The 19127-nt window shown below is 38.1% G+C and overlaps 1 protein-coding gene across 2 annotated transcripts in view; it reads left to right on the forward strand.

The window, feature by feature from the left end:
- Pdgfd (platelet derived growth factor D) overlaps nt 1–19127 on the forward strand; it is a 214468-nt gene that overhangs the window by 138874 nt on the left and 56467 nt on the right. For both annotated transcript variants that reach the window (XM_021207208.2, XM_021207209.2), the window contains exon 3: nt 3044–3224. In XM_021207208.2, coding sequence (XP_021062867.1) covers nt 3044–3224 — 181 coding nt within the window. The remainder of the gene's footprint in view (nt 1–3043; nt 3225–19127) is intronic.

The raw sequence follows: 19127 nt of genomic DNA on the forward strand, positions 1-19127 counted from the left end.
TCCACTGCTAAATATTCTTTAACATCTGCTGAGTGTCCTACATTTCAATTTAATTCTGCATAGTCACTTGGACTTTGCATCCAACTCTACAGGACAAGAGTTCAGTTCCATGAGTCTCCCCTTTGTTGAATGCCAGGTCCATGTCTCAGCTCTCCCATCTTCTGCTCTCCCATCAACTGTAATCAGGCCCACAACCTCTCCTAAGCTTTGAAGAATTGATATCATGGCTTACAAAAATCACAGAAGGCCTTGACTTAACTATTTAGCAGTTTAGTATAAAGGACATAGCTCAAGAAATTCACACTGAAGAGTTAAACAGAGTAAAATACATGGAAAGAGCACTGTCTCCAAATGTGTACACCAATCCAGAAGTTAAGGAGATTGTAAAGAGTGGCTTATGTGACTGATCAGTATGGATGGTGAGAAAATGCAGTCTCCAGACCCTCTCTTCTTTAGTACTCCTGGAACTGAAATTCTAAACTTATAATCATTCTTTGATCTTTCTGTGGGTGCTGCCTCCATCTTGAAGTGCTCTGGGGTATCATTGAAAGTTCATCACTGTCATAAACTGTGCTGAATAACAAATGAATCTCTTCTTCTGTCACTTGAAAACTCCAGAGATGGTAGCATAGCGCTAAAGGCCAGGACCAGATACGTGTTTTCGTATCACAGAAAGGAAACCACCGGTGAACTAGGATTTTGATCCTAGACTGTCACAGACAGACCTCACTCAGGTTCCGATCTGCGTGGAACTGGGTCTCTTTGTTGCAGGGGAGCGAGCGAGGATTCGGCGAATGAGTGACAGACAGTTCACATGAGAGAGGGTGTAAAACTGAATGTGTTGATTAAAATGAGCACCACATTATTAATACAGAACAAACAAGAAAAGCGGGGCAGGATACATCCTCAGATACAATGACACAAGACAAAGAATTGAATACATGAAAAGACCAGGGGGTGGGATCAGGCAGCTTGAGGAGGAAGCCAGGTGCAAGGCTAGTCAATAGTTAAACCCCACTGACAGGGGTCCCCAGTAAATCCTTGATTATGCTGTTCCTTTGGGCCTAGCAGAAAACCTGTTTTAGGGGGGTTCTGCTAATGCAATACCACAACCCCCCAATTTCCTAGGCCTTGGTAAGCTTTGTCCTGAGCTTGGCTCTGTTGTTTGTAATGCTTAATTCTTATCACTGGTCTTTATTAGAAGTGAATTAGAATGTTAATGACTAGGTAACCTTCTCACTGAATTCCTGAGCTCCTGGCTTTAAGGAATCTTTTAGGACTTTGGAACACTGGTGGAAACTTTACCCATGGTAAAAATTCAATCTTTACACCATATTAACATTCGGATAGGGTTCGTGTATATAGATATTTGGAAATGCCAGGAATCCAGGAGGCTGAGTCTCCTTGAGACTCTTTTTCTCAGGACTCCCGTCCAGATTTTCAGACCTGTTGTGAGTCACCACTAGAGTGGGTGTGGCACTAGACAATATTCAAACATATATTAGGCTGGGTTATTTCTGGACCTTTCATCAATTCAAGTTGTTTCTTGAATTTTCCAAGATGAAGTAGAATGATAAGAAGATAAAGGATATAAATCAGAGCCCAGTCCCCTGGTTCTCCCCAGTCTGGGATGCATTTACTCAATGTAAAATTACACTGCAATTTTTAAAAACAAGAGTGACCTAGTGTTATTAAAAAATCTTTCAAATAGATTCATTTTTGTCCACTATATATGATTTACACATATAAAAAATAAAATGCAATAGATTTCTTACCATCTGCCCCTAACCTTGCTGCTATGTATATTGCAATACCTTATTAATGAATCTTTCTCAGTGTTTCTTACCTTCCAGCCATATAAACATCAAATAATTAATTGACACGGCACTCAGGAGATATCTAGCTGGTAAAATTATATAAACTTCTTATTTTTTCCGTAGAGAAACTGAGGCAAAGGACATAAGGGCCTCATAAATCGCTGTAGGGATATTTAGTCAGCATATTATTATTTCTAACTGTCCTTTATATTGCTCTTCCTAAGTTTTGTTCTGAACATTCAGACTGTATGTTCCTTGTACCTCTTCCTTCTAGTAATCCTAATTGGAAAAAATAAATAAACACGTGAGACTTATGAGCCTCTTTTCACTGGAGTGATGACACTTGCTTGTGACTTTAACACCTGAAGTCACTTGGGGAAAGGTGGAGATAGGGAGTAAGAATATTGATCAACTGAATGACAGATTGTTTAATGGATCTTGTAGAAAGACCCAGGACATGATTCTAGGATAAAATAAATGCTCTATAAAGAATGTAAGTATGTCACTGATGGCATTTTGTTAGAATGGGTGAAGGGACCACAGTGATCAAATGAGTACACAGAATAATAAGTGGGTATGTGCTGTTGCTTAGGGTCATGGGGTTCTGTGTTTCTGTGAAGAATGGTCCTGTGTTAATGTAGAACTCATTCACTCCCTGTTGTAACCAACCAGCAGTTACTGATTAACACATATAGTCCTTTATATTATATGCCTTTCTTTCTGAAAGAAAAAAGTCATGTGTAATCATGTGGTCATTCTAAAAGACAATTTTTAAAGAAAAGAGACTCCTTGGTCTATGAAGATGTCAATCATGTAATTCTCAAAAAAGCCTTGGTGAGCAAATTGATTCAAAATGAAAAGTGTTTTGCAACCTCCTACGGTAACTACTGGGACATGCATCTCAACCTTTCTTTAAAATATGTTAGTAGATGACAGCTATTTGTTTTTCCCAGAAAACATTCTAAGGATCATGTTCTGAAAGTTCTTTTTAATTATATAGGGCATTGTAATTGTCATAATGGAGGAAGTCAATATTCTCTCAGGATAGATTGTTGAATTTCAAATTTGACAAACATTGCCTAAACTAGTTTTTGGGTTTCACACATTTGTATAGGTTCTTGTCTTCAGTTAGTTGGAAAGTCATAAGATATCATGTGTAAGTCTTAATTTTTCAGCAGCTAAAGTCAACTTTACTAAAACCATTAATAAAGTCTCACACTTTCTAGGTATGACTTTGTGGAAGTTGAAGATGTCTCCGAAAGCAGCACTGTAGTCAGAGGAAGATGGTGTGGCCACAAGGAGATCCCTCCAAGGATAACTTCAAGAACAAACCAGATTAAAATCACGTTTAAGTCTGATGACTACTTTGTGGCAAAACCTGGGTTCAAGATTTATTATTCATTTGTGGTGAGTAGCTAACCCACCCTGGCTTCATAGAGCGTAAGGATCATTTTCTGTGATTAAACACAGTACTATAAGGATAATGTAGTTCCTTATTGCATGTGTATTTCTTCCTCTGGAAAGACTCTTAAAGAATGTCTGTGTTTGTAAGGAAAATCAGTGGATCTAGTATGTCAAACTTAAGGGCATGACTTTTGAAGGGAAATTAGAAGATAGAAGTAGGAGTCTATAGTATAATTTCAACCAAAGCAAGGTAAGTATATAGAGCCAAATGGGTGGCGGTGGTGGTGGTGATGGTGGTGGTGGTGGTGGTGGTGGTGTGTGTGTGTGTGCATTAAACATGTTTTAAGAGTTAAAACAGAGAACAAAATATTTCTCCCTTTGGTTTGAAAAGTTTTTCACAAATTTTATCATAGAATTAAAATCCTGCTGATTTTAGCTTAAATAATGCCCAAGAGTTGAGAAGGGCCCATGTTGCTGACCAAGAGATTGAGGATTAGTAAGCATCTTAAAGACCATAAAGTCCTACTTTGGCCTCAATAATCTGAATCCTGTTTGATACACTCATGCCTACTTATAACTGGTGTTCTAGTTCTATCTAAACCTCTTAACAGCCATTTCCAACATCAAATGGTTCTGAGTGTTTGGAAATATTCAGCCTCATAGTGGGCTAGAATCTAAGTTAATCCTAGCTGTTGGGCCACACATGGTCATGAATCTTGATTTCTTATCCATTCATCTAGCGTAAAAGATGAGTGTCGAGTTGAACATAGTCTCTAAATGGTATCCATTTGTTGGGTCTTTTTGTCTTTTCTGTTTGAATTGAATTTAGAAAAGAAAAATGTCTTGCTGTTTTATCATATAATGTTTTCTTGATTGTTCTGCAATGAAAAACTAGCATAAACTGACACTGGTTCAAGATTTAATTTGGAAACAATTCATCCATCATGCTTAACATTATTGGAGACTTTGTGGTGCTGTGAAGCATCGAAATTAAGAGTGAGTGCTTAGTTTCTCCTTTTCTTTCCCTTTAATGTATATACTCAGTGACACATCTGCTCGCAATTGTTTGCAGGCAAAATAAACTTGGCAAATTCAACTGGTGATGGGCAGACGGGCTAAGCAAAAGATCTTTTTTCTCTTAAAATATCAAGGACTGCTACTCTAGGGTATGTACCTTCTGTGATGCTATGTCCATGATTACGAATTGTCCATAAGTCAGAGACAGGTTATTTCTATTTCTTTCTTTTTTTATTTATTTACTTACTTATTTATTGTGTGCATGTATATGCACACTTGTGGAGGTGTACTTGCCCATGTAGGTACTTTAGGAGATATATGTTAATTTCTCAACCATACGTTTTAGATTTTTACTTATTCTTTGATAATTTCATACATGAATATGGGGTAATTAAGTCATATACATCCCTAGTTTCCTCTTCAACTACTCCTGAATAACCCCCAAGATGCTCTCTCTTGCTCTTGCTCTCTCTCTCTCTTCCTTCTTCTACACTCTCCCCTCCCTGCTACACTTCACTGAACTTCATTACTACTGCACATATTCATTACTGCTGCACATATGGTCATGGGTGTGGCACATTATCCACTGCACAACCTCCTCTGAGCTACACCACTAAAAAGAACTGTCTCCCCCATCAATTGTTAGCAGTACCTCAGCTAGGGGTTGCACCTTATTTATGATCTCTTTCATTTGCCAAGCTTTCCACACATGGTCATATGTCTTCATTTCTCATCCATTTATTTAGATAAAAGACGAGTGTCAAGTAGAACATAGTCTCAAAATGGCATCCATAGGGAAGATGGATTTTCTCCCTCAGCATCCTGCAAAACACCTTTTGCACTGTGAAAGCTAGCAAACAGTGGGGGAAGCTTCTAGGTCGGTGTCAGTTTCATTTCTCCATGTTTATAAGAATGTGTGTGATATCTTCAGGAACATTGCCTTATTACCTAGTTCTAGTGGGAAACCAAAAACATAGTCTGTATTATTTGGGTAGACCCAAATGGGGGATAGAGATGCCTCCCTGTCCCCAAACCCAAAACCTTGACACAATACATCTCATACCTGGAAGAGGGCTTTTTGTTTCTTTGATTGAAATCTGTTACCTGTTTGGCATATACTGACTGTTCAGCAGCTCTCCAAGATTCGCCTGTCTCTAAGTCTCCCCAGAACTGTTCATACCAGCATGATTGGCTTATATGTGAAGGCAAGGGATCTGAACTCAGATACTTATATTTGCACAGCAAGCAGTTTATCCACAGAGTCATCTCCCCAGGCCATAAAATATCTCATTTCTCATACCACTGTTGCTAAGGTAAAACAACTATGTAATACAAATATGATCTTGCCAAATAATGAGTGCAATAATGTGAGATATTAGGGTTTATAATACAGACTCTGTTCTTTCTCTAGCCAATGTTAATTGGGTATTAGCTGTGTTGGTTCCCAAAAGTATCACAGGGATTGAACCATGAAAGAAAAGAAGGAAACTCAGTTTAACCCAACTTAGTAAGTGCTGGTTAAATCTTCAAGAGTCTAACACCAGGAAATTTATTTTTTAGCATATTTATATACAATTCAATTTTGGAAAAAAAATGTTTCCTGGTGTAATAAAATCCCAGTGCACATGAAGACATAATTACATCAAAACTCAACTCAAAGTACATGTGACCACAAAGATGGATTCTATAGCACAAGCACCTATGATCTGATATGGTCGCTGTGATGTGGTCGCTGACTGAGATACTGTAGATATTAGCAGGTACTCATTCCACGTGACAGCTCCCCTAAGGATAGGTTCTATTGACTGAGAAACAAAGCAGAATATAAAAGTCAAGGAGGAGAGATCATGAGCATTTGCTGGAGGTCTGGTTCTAGGAATAGTAAATGTCATCAGGTCATTACCAACATTTACTCCCAGCCTTCATTTCCTCCTCTGAAGAGAAAATCCTGTGAGATTAATATGTGATCTATGGGCACAAAGACCTTTGTGCTTCCAACAGACAGTCTTCATGGTGTGATGTCAATTGTGGCACATTAGCCCCTTCATTTATCTCGATTTCTACAGAAAACTACATAAAGAAATGGAAATATGCATAGGGCTGTTGTATTTTTCCTATTGCTCTCTCAGTCAGTTCACTGAGGTGCCGCCTTTTGGATCAAGTTTCTTCCACTAATATGGACAACTGGGGCCAAAGAGTTTAGAGATTGCCAACGGCAAAATAAGTTCAGTGTCTAGGAATCTAGAAACTTTAGACCGGTGGCTTTTTAACAGAATTCTTCTGTCTGATTTTTTTTTTCACTAAGTATAGAATGTCTCATGTGTCTTGAACATGGTGTGTAGAAAAAACATTTTATTTCTATGTGTATTTTACTTGGAGAGACTTTGTAAAGCATAATTTGAAGCAGTAAGTGAACCTAGATGTAAGTTAATAGGAAGATGTGGGTTTAATGTATTCAGCTGCTAGCAAGCATAGTTAAATAGTAATTGTCAGGATGCAAGCATTTCTGAGGCTAAATGAAGCTGTTTTGTATCCTCTTATTTAAATAACAGTAGGCATCCTAGAAACTTGAGCCTTAGAAATTGCTTTCAAGGAGGCAGCACACCCCTGTGAAGTGGCAAATAGCTTTGAGGAAAAGCAGTGGTGTCCTTCATAGCTCCAACTTTCTGATTTGTACCTCCTATCTGGTGTCTCTGTCTTCCTTCCTCAGTGACTGTTCACCAGGGTATACCTTCACACACACTTCTTCAGAGGCTGCATGTGGTAGGTTCCTGGGGATCTAAAGACTCAATGAACTGGAATTCAATCTACACATCCCATTTGCATATATTTTTAAATGTCCAAGTTATACTTAATCAAACTTTATTGTATCAGATTATGGAGGACAAATGGGTGACATTGAAGTAATGTGGTTTGTGTTGGGAATGAATCTTCCACATAAGCTTTATTTAATGTGCTTAGGATTCAGTCCTCTGCCTTTCTCCCCAGCACCAGTCATAGTTCTCTTTCAGAGCAGACCAGCGAGCAGTTATTCAGTGAGTGCTGCTTCATATTGGAGGCGACTTACACTGATGCTGATCGTGTGAGACTGAACAAGGTTTTTAACACTGGAGTTATAAGATTTTAGAAGGGTGCTATTGCTTCTCTCAATACCTACATAGTCAGTGCTCAATAATCTTTAGAAAAATCTTTCTTCCTTTTCTTCCTTCTTTCCTTCCTTCCTTCCTTCCTTCCTTCCTTCCTTCCTTCCTTCTTTCTTTCTTTCTTTCTTTCTTTCTTTCTTTCTTTCTTTTTCTTTTGATCTTTCTTTCTCTTATTCTTTTTTTTTTTTTTAATCAAATATAGTCTAACAGGAGTCAAACTGAAAAAGGAAACTTCAGTTGAGAAAATGTCTCCATCAGATTGTCTACTAGGCAAAAGATTATTGAATATTTTCTTAACAGATGATTTACTATTCCAAGTGTCATTTCTGAACAGCTGGAATAAGAAATCAGTTGGCACAAGATAGTAATTCTATTCCTTCATGACCTCTTTTTCAATGCCTGCCTCCAAGTTCATGTTTGATTTCCTGTCCTGACTATCATTCATAATGTACTGTAAGATATAAGATGAAATAAACCCTTTCCTCTCCTAAAAAAAAAAAAAAAAAAAAGGAGTAGTACAAACATTTACTCCCACATGTACTCTACACAGGGTCCTGTACCAGAGGGCTTGTAGAAGTGACTCTTCTCTGAGAAACTGTGACTCAGTAAAGAACTACATTGTTCTACTTCCTTGCACTGTCTTTCTCCTCATTTCCCTGCACTGGGGAGAATAGATGGCTTCAGGGGGCATAATTAAGCAGAATGTATTTTGCTATCAAGCATGTACCAGATGTAACTCTCTAAATAAATGAGGCCTGCCCAACTTCAATCTAAATTGTGGTGGTGTGAACAAAATGGGGTGCATGGTTAGGAAAACCATTACAACGTTCATAAGTATATCACTGTACATGGTGTTGTTTGTGGGCAGAGTTAGGCAGGATGATGTATGTCTATGAATTTCAGCTCTGCTATTTCTAGCTTCAGTTTCCTCAACTCCACAATGAAAATGATGTTTATGACATAAGTTTTGATGATTGAATTAAGTAGTTTTCATAAGACATTCTGCATTGAATATACTAATCACTCAGATATGTGTTATTATAGTTACCATCAATGGTATTACTATCAGATCAGGTGGTATGGGAACCTGTTCTTGTTAGTGTATATATTATGAATGTGTATTGCATTCTGTAGAGTGTATATGTACATGAAGATGTGGAATGTGTGCACACATGTAAGTGTACATGTGCATACTTGTGTACTCTGAACATATTTAACTTTCTTCATCCAAGGAAGAAATATTTTATTGCATGTTATAGTAAATACAAGAACTTTAAATCTTATGGTATAGTATTTACACATGTGTGTTTAATAGTAAGAAATTATTTTAATTAAAAATGAATGGTCTTTGGAAAGTAACTCAAACCTTTTTGTCCTGTTAATAAGGTTTGGTGTATTTCATATATTGAAATATGTTAAAATCCACTATTAACACTTTTTAAAACTGTTTTAAAAGCAACTTTATTAGAGCAGTCCCTTAAATCTTACTCCTATAGTCAATTAACCTCAAGTGGACCCATTAAGAATCTCAAAAGATTAAAGCCCAAATGAATCAAAGATTTGCATACAAGTAACTTCCAACTAACAATAGAGGGGAAAAGAATGAGTTAGAAGAATATGAAAACATTGAGAAGGAAGAGTGACATCCTGGGTTAAATGAGACAAACCCTTTATTATAATTCCATAGGGGCTAATATTATTCACTGATAATCTCAAAATTGTGCAACAAAAGTAAAACTATCAACAGTAAAAAGATAGACACCTAATTCTAATTGTAAGATGAATTATTTTAATGCAATATTTTATTAATTCTTTGAAATTTTCACACAATGTATTTTAATCATGTCTGATCACTCCACTAAGCTGAATTATTTTTAAAAATAGTAAAGGAACATTGTCCTCTTTTCTTTAGAATTGCATCATGATTTGCAGAGCCATATATAACTTTTACAATACTCTGAACATCTCCTTGTATTTGGCCATTTGCACAGATTTTTCAAGTATGAGTAGTGACATCCACAGCAAAGACTATTCATTCCTGTTTCTCTCCCCAAACACATACAGCTTATTTGAAGAACCAATACAAACAGATAAAAGAAACAATGTGCTGAGGACTAGGGAAGGTCTCAAACAAGCCAGGGAGTAAAAAAAAAAAAAAAAAAAAAAAAAAAAAAAAAAAGATTTGAAGCAAAATGTCAGCTAAGATCTGAAGCATTAGAAGGCAGTGATTTGAGGCTGTAGGGGCAGAATAGACACAACCACAATGTCTGGAACAGAGAGAAGCAGTGTTATTCTGTAGGTTGTGGAAATTTTTTAGTTCCTTGGCTTCCCAGATACTGAAAGAAGAGAGGTGGGAGGACCACAGTTAATATCTCTGTGTCAGGTAAAGGGAAGTAGAGTGGGCTTATGGTACTGACCTATAACCTAGTTTACTCAGGAGTGTCTCAATGCCTGCTTGGGATACAGAGTGAGCTCAAAACTGGTTTGAGGAACTTAGCAAGACCCAGCCTCAACAAAAGCAAGAAGCAAGAAGAGAGAGAGAGACAGACAGACAGAGAGACAGAGAAACAGAGAGAAAGAGATAAACAAAGAGAGAGAGAGACAGAGAGAAAGAGATGAAGAACAGGCTGAACTGTAAGTCAATAATAGGGCACTTGCCTACCATGTTCAAGACCCTGGGTTCAATCCCTAATACTGAAAAAAGTGAGATAACAATGAAGGAACTTTCTTATCCTTACTCATGGGCCATCCTATTTTAGATACATCTTAAGGTAATTTGTTTGTTTGTTTGTTTGTTTGTTTATATGGGATAAAATAGCTATACCAGAAGATCAGGTAAGACTATACACTAAAAAATAAATAAATAAATAAATGATCGTGACATTGAATAACATTGACAGAAAGAAAGCCAGGGATGTGGCCATGGGCAGACACAGTAGGAACAGATGCTATCCCCAAAGTCCCCAAGCCAACTGTGCTGAACCATAAAGTTAGACCCTCCTATAAGTTGGTGACACAAGCCTTTCTACAAGCAGGCTTATTTCCCAAACATTTAATAAACATGGAAGAAAATTTTCTTCTTTAGTGTTTCTCAAGTGTCCTACACTTTCACTAACTTTAGAGGTTCCTCTGAAGGAGGAGCTTTCTCTTTGTGAGCACGAAGAGAATCAATTATTGTTTCTCTAATATATAAATATTTAACAGAACTGTAATAGAGTTCATGACCAAGAAGGAGACAAAATGTACTGTAATCCTGGGTTGAAAGATAATTTAGCAAAGACATGGCTAGGTAAATAAGAGAATGGATGAAGGGGCAAAGTTGGACTCCTCTGGTGAGAATAGCAGAGGGTGAGGAAGGAAAGAAATGTTGAGTGTCTATGAGGAGCCAAGTCAGTAAGAGAAAAGAATTTATTAGCCTTGCTTGGTTTTCTTAGTCATGCATTGGCTTCAGTGTGCTACAAAGATTAAGTCTATTGTGATCCTATTATGTACAATATACTAAGGTTAATACTATGTATAAAGTACTCAAGTTAGCAAACCTGATTTTACAGAAAACAACCATTTTGAAGATATAATCATGGCAACAAGGATAACAACAACACCAATAATGATAATAATAATAATAATAATAATAATAATGATTCTATTGCTACATAAGAATAATAATAGAAATAATAGTTGAAGCTTTGGATCCTTCAAGGGTTTGATATAGAAGACTCTCTGTAAGGTGTCTAATGTATAACTAATGCCTACATATCATAAAGCATATGCTGTTTGATAAAGAATTATTCCTCACCATTAAAACTGATTTAAGGAAATCTAGAATGGAGAGCTCTGGCAGCTTGGAGAACTGGTATTATGTGAACCCTCTTATTTTCACAGAGAAACAGTAAACACAGCAAATGACAAATGGCACAATGTACACAAGGCATTGAGGAGATTGACTGTGTGTTCATAGATCCAGAGCTAGAGAGCAGCACTCCTAACATACTAAAACCTGTGGACTTACTTCATACAAGGATAAATATACTCAGAACTGTGCATCACATTTCAGAAGGCCTTGTAAACCTCACGCCTAAAGTCTTAAGGAACCCCAAAGACAATGCCACCAAGTGCTGCTCATTTTGCCTTTGGATGCCAGGGCAGCTTCTAGGGCAGCGTCTAGGAGTTCTTTTTGCATGTTGACTAGGCTTTCCTAACACAAGATTGTTTGAAATCTTATTTACTACCATAAGTAATTTTCCTGACAAACCCTATTCGCTAATCACATGAGCAAATGACTCTCCTGTGTGTTGAGTAAACATATTTCCAGCTTTGAGGGAGATGCTGTTTAATGACTCTTGGAAAGCCCAGTATCTTGTTTATCTCATATTTAATTATACTGACATGCAACCAATAAATTTGTATGCTGAAAAGCCAAAAGGCTCTCATGTGTTTATAGATGACTGCCTTTTGTTTGTTTGTTTGTTTTTACATATTACCTTCTCTCTATAGGTATGATTTTTTTGTGTATTCATATTTTGGTACATAAAGACAGGGAGGAAAACAAAGATGATAAGAGTTACTCAACTATGCTAGCAAATGGCTTGTGTTTTTATGATATGTTTAAGATAGATATGCCATTTCAGTTTTTAAAAGTGAAATGGCCAGAAAGATGGTTCAAGCGGAAAAGGCATTTGCTGTCAAGATCAAGGACCTGAATTCAATTTCTTCTTAACACATAGCAAAAGGCACAAAATTCCTCTCAGACCTCCACAGATACACTGTGGCATGTGTGTGAACACACACATAAATGTAATAAAAGAAAAATTGAAGATGATGAAGCCAAGCATGATGAAGTATGATGGATGTAATCTGAGCACTGGAGAGGAGAAAGCAGAAACTGTATGAATTTAAACCCAGCTCAAACTCTGTAGTGATTTCCAGTCCAGCTAAGGCTACATGGTGAGACCCAATCTCAAACAAGGGTAATGAAGCAAACATTCTCCTAATGTTGAATGATTCACAAATGTTTCTGTAGACTTAATTTGAATAAGAAGAAGTTCAAAGTCCTGTGGGAGGGAATTGCAGATTTTTGTCAGTGTGAAGGTTATGATACATTCAAGAGGATGGGGACTCTTAACCTTAAAGAGGGGATGGCTTGGTTCACTACAGTAAAGGACATCCCTCAAAGACTGTGTTGACTAAGGGAAGGAAAATGGCAAGAAACCTCAAGGTATTTGAGAGTAATGTGGACACCCAGCCTTGCAAATTGAGAATCTATTACACTTACCATTTCTTTATGGAACTGAGAAGTGATACAAGCAGCCAAAAGCATAAAAAGATGATCTCATCACAAGCTACCATGGCTCAGAACTTGCTAGTAAAAATAGAACTGACCATTATAGATGGTCACAGACAGGCAGAAAAGCAGGCAGAGAAAGAAGCCATGGAGCTCTGTGGTGCTGAGTTGATGAACTCTGGAAGGAAAGAGAGCCAAGGGACAGCCCGTGCGGCAATCAGACCTACCCAAGAAAAGGCAATGGAGCAAGAGGTGTGGGCAGGGAAAAGAAGGAAACTCTGGTGAAGGAAGGAAATATTTAAGTAAAGAAACTGAAATATTTGTTGCTATCTCTGTGTCTATGGGCTGAGGCAGTCCTGGGGAAAAAATGGTCCCCTGTGACTAGAATAATGGACAGTATACCCCTTCAGTGATTTGTGTGTAGTTTTTAAGCAGTCATCTTTTGGAACTGAATTTTACTCACTCTGGTTCTAAGGTACCTAATCTTCTGGGGGCATTTTTATTTCAAACAACAACCCCTCTCCTCCTTGAGTATAAACAAAGGGTGGATGAGGAATTCAGACAATAAAAAGAATCATGATCGGGCTGGAGAAATGGCTCAACAGTTAAGCACACTGACTGTTCTTCCAGAGGTCCTGAGTTCAATCCCAGCAACTACATGGTGGCTCATAACCATCTGTAATGGAATCTGATGCCCTTTTCTGGTATGTCTGAAGAGAACAACTGTGTACTTACATACATAAAATAAATAAATCTTAAAAAAAAACAAAAAAACAAAAAAAGAATCATGATCATTAATGTTAGCCACTTAGGAAAACTAAAACAAGATTTTATCCATGTATTCCCATCTCAATGTGAAGATTCTGTGAGCATCTTAATCTTCAGGTCCCCTTTTTCTTTCTAACCCTAACCCTATTTTAATGCTGCTATGTTGTTTTAAACTTTCCTGTAAAATTGATTTAAAAAAATCTTTCCTCTAAACAAGGGTACCTGATTGAACATTTTTATTTTTATTGGTGAAGACTACTGTTTGAATGAAACATTTTAAGTATTTTTCAAAACAATATTTTAATGCTCATTTAGTCAAATGTAATTATAAACATACAATACACACACAGAGTTTGTGTTGATCCCTAGAACCCACATAAAGCCAAATGTGGTGGGACAAATCCCAGTGAGATGGGAGCTCTCGAAGCTCAGAGGACATCTAGCCTGACCAGAACAGTGGCAGATAACAGAGACCCTTCCTGAAACAAGATGGAGGGTGATGGCTGACAGCTAAGGTTACCACATGCTTTGTGACAGTTCACTCCTGTACTTCTACCACTCACATATGTGAATGTGACCTTCCAAATATAATATATTACATATATATGTATGTACGCATGTTGGTACATTTATTTCTAGCTCTTTTAATCCATAAAAATCCATGAGAATGTCTTACTATCTCTCCTTCCAAGGTGGGCTAGACAGGTCATTGCTAGAACAAGGCTCATGATGTTTAATTAGCTAAACTAATCAACATCTAACCATTACCTATGATGCATCTGGGAGTTGGGTGGGGCTAGTGATAGAAAGCAATTCTCAATAATATAGAAAAAAGAAACATGTTTGCGAAGCATAGCCTTCATTTACGTGAACCTGAAAATCCCTAAATCTAAAAGTCAAGGGCCTTAGGCCGCTTTGCTTTGGGCCTTGTAGGATACTAAAGAATCCAGAGGTGAGAGTTGACTTGGGGATCATGTTAGAGTGGGAGAGGGAGAGGTAGCCATCAAAAAAGGCCAGATGTTAGAGGAAGTATAGAGTAAGGGTAGCACACACAACCAAATCTGAGTTTTTCTCAGCAACCATTCAACCTCAAGGAACCTGCAGCAGCAGCAGCCCGGTCTTTCGTAAGTTTGTGCAATCAGAGTTCAAGCGGACAGGACTCAGTTTGGTAGGCCAAACTGGCCTTCCTCATGACCAGGACTGAGAGCCTTGAAATGTTTAGAAGTCTTGAATAAATAAATTCCTCACATCGCAGAAATATCTTTGCAGAGGGGTTTTTGTGAGATCTCAAGTACTTTCAGAATTTTAGTAGACTCCACGAACACTTATTTGAGTGAATGTGGGAGGGGTGTATAGAGGCGTGTGTTTATTGATTGATTTTTATAGAACAAATTATGCAATATGTTTTGATTGCATTCTTTCCCTTCTCCCGGGGTCGGAAGCTCTCAGAACTGCGTTTTATCCACAAGGCCGATGACTTGTCATTTCAATAACCCAAACCACAGTTTCTCCATCTGTAAGCCAGGAAAGATCTACTTGAATCATAAGATGCACAGACTGTCTATAAATCATAAGTGTAGCCAGAACCTTTATACTAACAATGAAGCTACTTTTATACCTAAGGAGGGTGAGAGTCAAATTGCATAGCTGTTCTACCAAACTTCCATAAGAGAGAAGGTTGTGAACAGCAGAAACATGCTCCTAACAGTTCTGGAAGCTAGAAGCTTGAAATCTGGGTATGAACATGGTTCTGATGATCTTCTGGGCTGAGCCCTGTACATTTATTCTCACATGATGGGGACATAAGGGGGCAAGGCAGCCCTCTAGGATGATTTTCTGAAGGTCACAACTGCACTTTGGCAAGAGCTACATGACTTAATTGTGTCATGTAATGATGTTACACATTTAATTTGAACACACCTTACTGAGGATTAAGATTCCATATATGAATTTTGAAACTGTACCAAGGCCCCTCAAGGAAACTTAGAACCAAATAAACACTAGTGACACTTTCAAGTAAGATTGTATTTAAAAAGTAGTTATGTGGTGTGACTCTGGTTCCCAATGTAGAAACATACATCTTAGGAAGAGCCCAAAGCTCTGATTCTTTTTTTTTTTTTTTTTTTTGGTTTTTCGAGACAGGGTTTCTCTGTTTAGCCCTGGCTGTCCTGGAACTCACTCTGTAGACCAGGCTGGCCTCGAACTCAGAAATCCACCTGCCTCTGCCTCCCGAGTGCTGGGATTAAAGGCATGCGCCACCACGCCCGGCTTCAAAGCTCTGATTCTTTTCAGCTCCATCATATCTATTCCTCCTCCTTGAGTCACCTTTGAACTGGTAATGATAACTGAAATATAGCTTCAATAAAAATCCTAATATTAATAATAAATTTAGATTTGAAAGTGGTCTTAATATCATAGCTGTGGAAAAGTGTTCATTGCTCATATAAATCCACAAACTACTGAACAAACAGCTCTTAAGTATTCCTTTGGCTCAAAGTTAACCCAGGCCCCTGAAGGAAATAGATTCAAAGCCACAGTGCTTCTGTGATCTGCTGGCACTTTCTTTCTTTCCTGAAAAGATAAAATCAGGTATTATTTTAAGTAAAAACTCTTTATGTCCTTAGTATTTTAGTCCCTTCAATAAATATCTCTATATCAAATGAAAATACAAATAATTAATACACAAGTATTTCAGCCAGAAATAACCTAGTCAGAGAAGTACCTTTTTTCATTGTAGAAAGTTTAAACTAAAAATGTAAAATCCCAATTAAGAAATTATTGCTGAAGGGAGCTTGAAATTAGAAAGACAGAGCTCTAATTTCAATTTTGAACCAAGTAACTAGTGTTGATACAATGTTGTAATTAGCATAAACAACTGTTTTAATTCAGTTATCTTCAGAGACTTTTTATATAAGTGTCTGTCATAAGACAAATGTGGTAAAATATACTGTGTAATCCCAGAACTTCGGAGAGGAGACAGTATAATGAAAAATTCACAACCATCCTGAGCTACTTTAGACCCTGTTTCAGGAAAAAGAAGGGACCTCATAAAATTGCAAAGCCTCTGTAAGGCATAGGACACTGTCAATAAGATAAAACAGGAACCAACAGATTGGATAAAGATCTTTACCAATCCTACACCCAATACAGGGCTAATATCTAATACAAGGAACTCAAGAAGTTAAGCCCTAGAGTACCAAATACCTTATTAAAAAATGGGGAACAGAGCTAAATGAAGAATTCTCAACTGAGGAAACTCAAATGGACAAGATGCACCTAAAGGAATGTTCGACATCCTTAGTCATCAGGGAAATACAAATCAAAATAACCCTGAGATTCCATCTCACACCAGTCAGAATGGCTAAGATCAAAAACTCAGGTGACAGCAAAAGCTGATGAGGATGTGGAGAAAGAGGAATACTCTTCCATTGCTGGTGGGATTACAAGCTGGTGCAACCACTCTGGAAATCAGTCTGGCGGTTCCTCAGAAAACTGTACATAGTACTACCTGAGGACCTAGTTATATCACTTCTGGGAATATACCCAGAAGATACTCCAACATGTAATAAGGAAACATGCTCTACTATGTTCATAGCAGCCTTATTTATAATAGACAGAAACTGAAAACAACCCCGATATCCCTCAAAACAGGAATGGATACAGAAATTGTGGGACATCTATACAATCGAGTACTACTCAACTATTAAAAACAATGATTTCACGAAATTCTTAGGCAAATGGATGGATCTATCCTGAGTGAGGTAATCCAGTCACAAAAGAACACACATCATATGCATTCACTGATAAGTAAATATTAGCCCAAAAGTTAAGAATAACCAAGACACAATTTATAGACCATATGAAGCTCAAGAAGAAGGAAGACCAAAGTATGGGTGCTTCAGTGCTTCTTAGAATGGTGAACAAAACACTCACAGGAGTAAATATGGAGACAAAGTGTGGAGCCGAGACTGAAGGAAAGACCATCCAGAGACTGCCCCACCTGGGGATCTATCCCATATACAGTCACCAAACCCGGACACTATTGCAGATGAGGATGCCAGGAAGTGCTCGCTGATGGGAGTCTGATATGGCTATCTCCTGAGAGGCTCTGCCAGAGCCTAACAAAAACAGAGGTGGATGCAGGCAGCCAAACTTTGGACTGAGCACGGATGCCTGATAGAGGAGTTGGAGAAGGGACTGAAGGAGCTGAAGGGCTTTGCAGCCACATGGGAGAGCAACAGTTTCAACAAGCCAGACACTGCACCCACCCCCAGAGTTCCTGGGAACTTGACCACCAAACAAAGAGTACACATGGAGGGACCTGTGGCTCTGGTCACATATGTGGGAGAGGACGGCCTTGTTGGAGAGGCCCTTGGGCCTGAGGGGATTCTGATGCCCCAGTGTCAGGGATGCCAGGGCACGAAGGAAGGAGTGGGTGGGTGGGTGGGTGGGATGCCCTCATCGAGGCAGGGGGAGGAGGAATGGGATAGGAGCTTCCGGAGGGGAGACCTTTAAAGGGTATAAATGTGAAAAGTAAATAAAGAAAATATCCAATAATAATAATAAAGAATTCTTGCTACAGAAAGCAGAAAATTGGAATTAACCCATGAGTTCTCATAGTTCCATCTCTAAGATGGAATATGCTGATGTTCATTGCATACTACTGAGCTCACAGTTCTCATTTCATGAGAACCCTCAAAGACAATGGCATCACTCTGCCTGGGATAGAGTACCTGGGATAGAAATGGCAGGTACTCAATGTACATTGCTACTTGGATTCATGTGTTGGCTCAGAAAAGTGGTAAAAGTCACCGAACATTTCTCAAAGTTCTATGTACCAAACACAGAATAGGATCACATGAGATGAGATATGGTACATGTTCTATGACATTAACATGCCCCATATAGTTTTGAATGAATCCATAATACAAATTATCGGTCATGTTTATATTAAAATGGTCAGGAGACTGGTACTTTTCTCCCATGAGACTTTTCACATCTAGATGAACCTATTTAAGTCTTGTGAAGAGAAAAATTTCATGTTTCCTTAATTTCAAAATATCTTCAAGTCGAATAATTTGCATATTCCATTGTCTGTGTAGGGTTATGATAGCAAGTTCCCAAGATATCTACTGCTAGAATATCAATGCTAAGTTCATGCAAAAGAAAAGAGGGGGAAGGAGGTAGATGGAGGAAGAAAAAGACAGAAAAAAGGAAAGAGAAAGAGAGGGAGAAGGAAAAGGAATAAAAGAGAGTAACAGATAGGGAGTGAAAAAAAGAATGGAAGGAGAAAGAAAAGGAGTATAATGGGGAGAAAATTAAGGGAGGGAGGACGAAACAAGGGAGAGCGGAATTGAGGGAGTGGAAGGAAGGTGGAGTAAGGGAGGGATGGATTGTTGAGCAGAAGGAAGAATGCAGAAACGGAGAAAGGGGAGGAAGAAAGACTATAAAAGAAAGAAAACAAAGTGACTCCTTTCCTTTATATGTCCTCACAAGTGTCCCACTTCACCCCACCCTTACTCCTGAGGCAACTGACTTCCATATTCATAACATTACTGTTTCTGCTGGTTATGTTTCACCAACTTGGCACAAGCTAGAGGCATCTGAGAATTATGGGCTCAATTGAGATTGCACCTCCATCAAATTAGTAGACCAGTCTATAAAGCATTTTTGAACAATAATTGATGATGGCGAGCC

The sequence above is a fragment of the Mus pahari genome, chromosome 10 (assembly GCF_900095145.1).
Source record: "Mus pahari chromosome 10, PAHARI_EIJ_v1.1, whole genome shotgun sequence".
Lineage (NCBI taxonomy): Eukaryota > Metazoa > Chordata > Mammalia > Rodentia > Muridae > Mus > Mus pahari.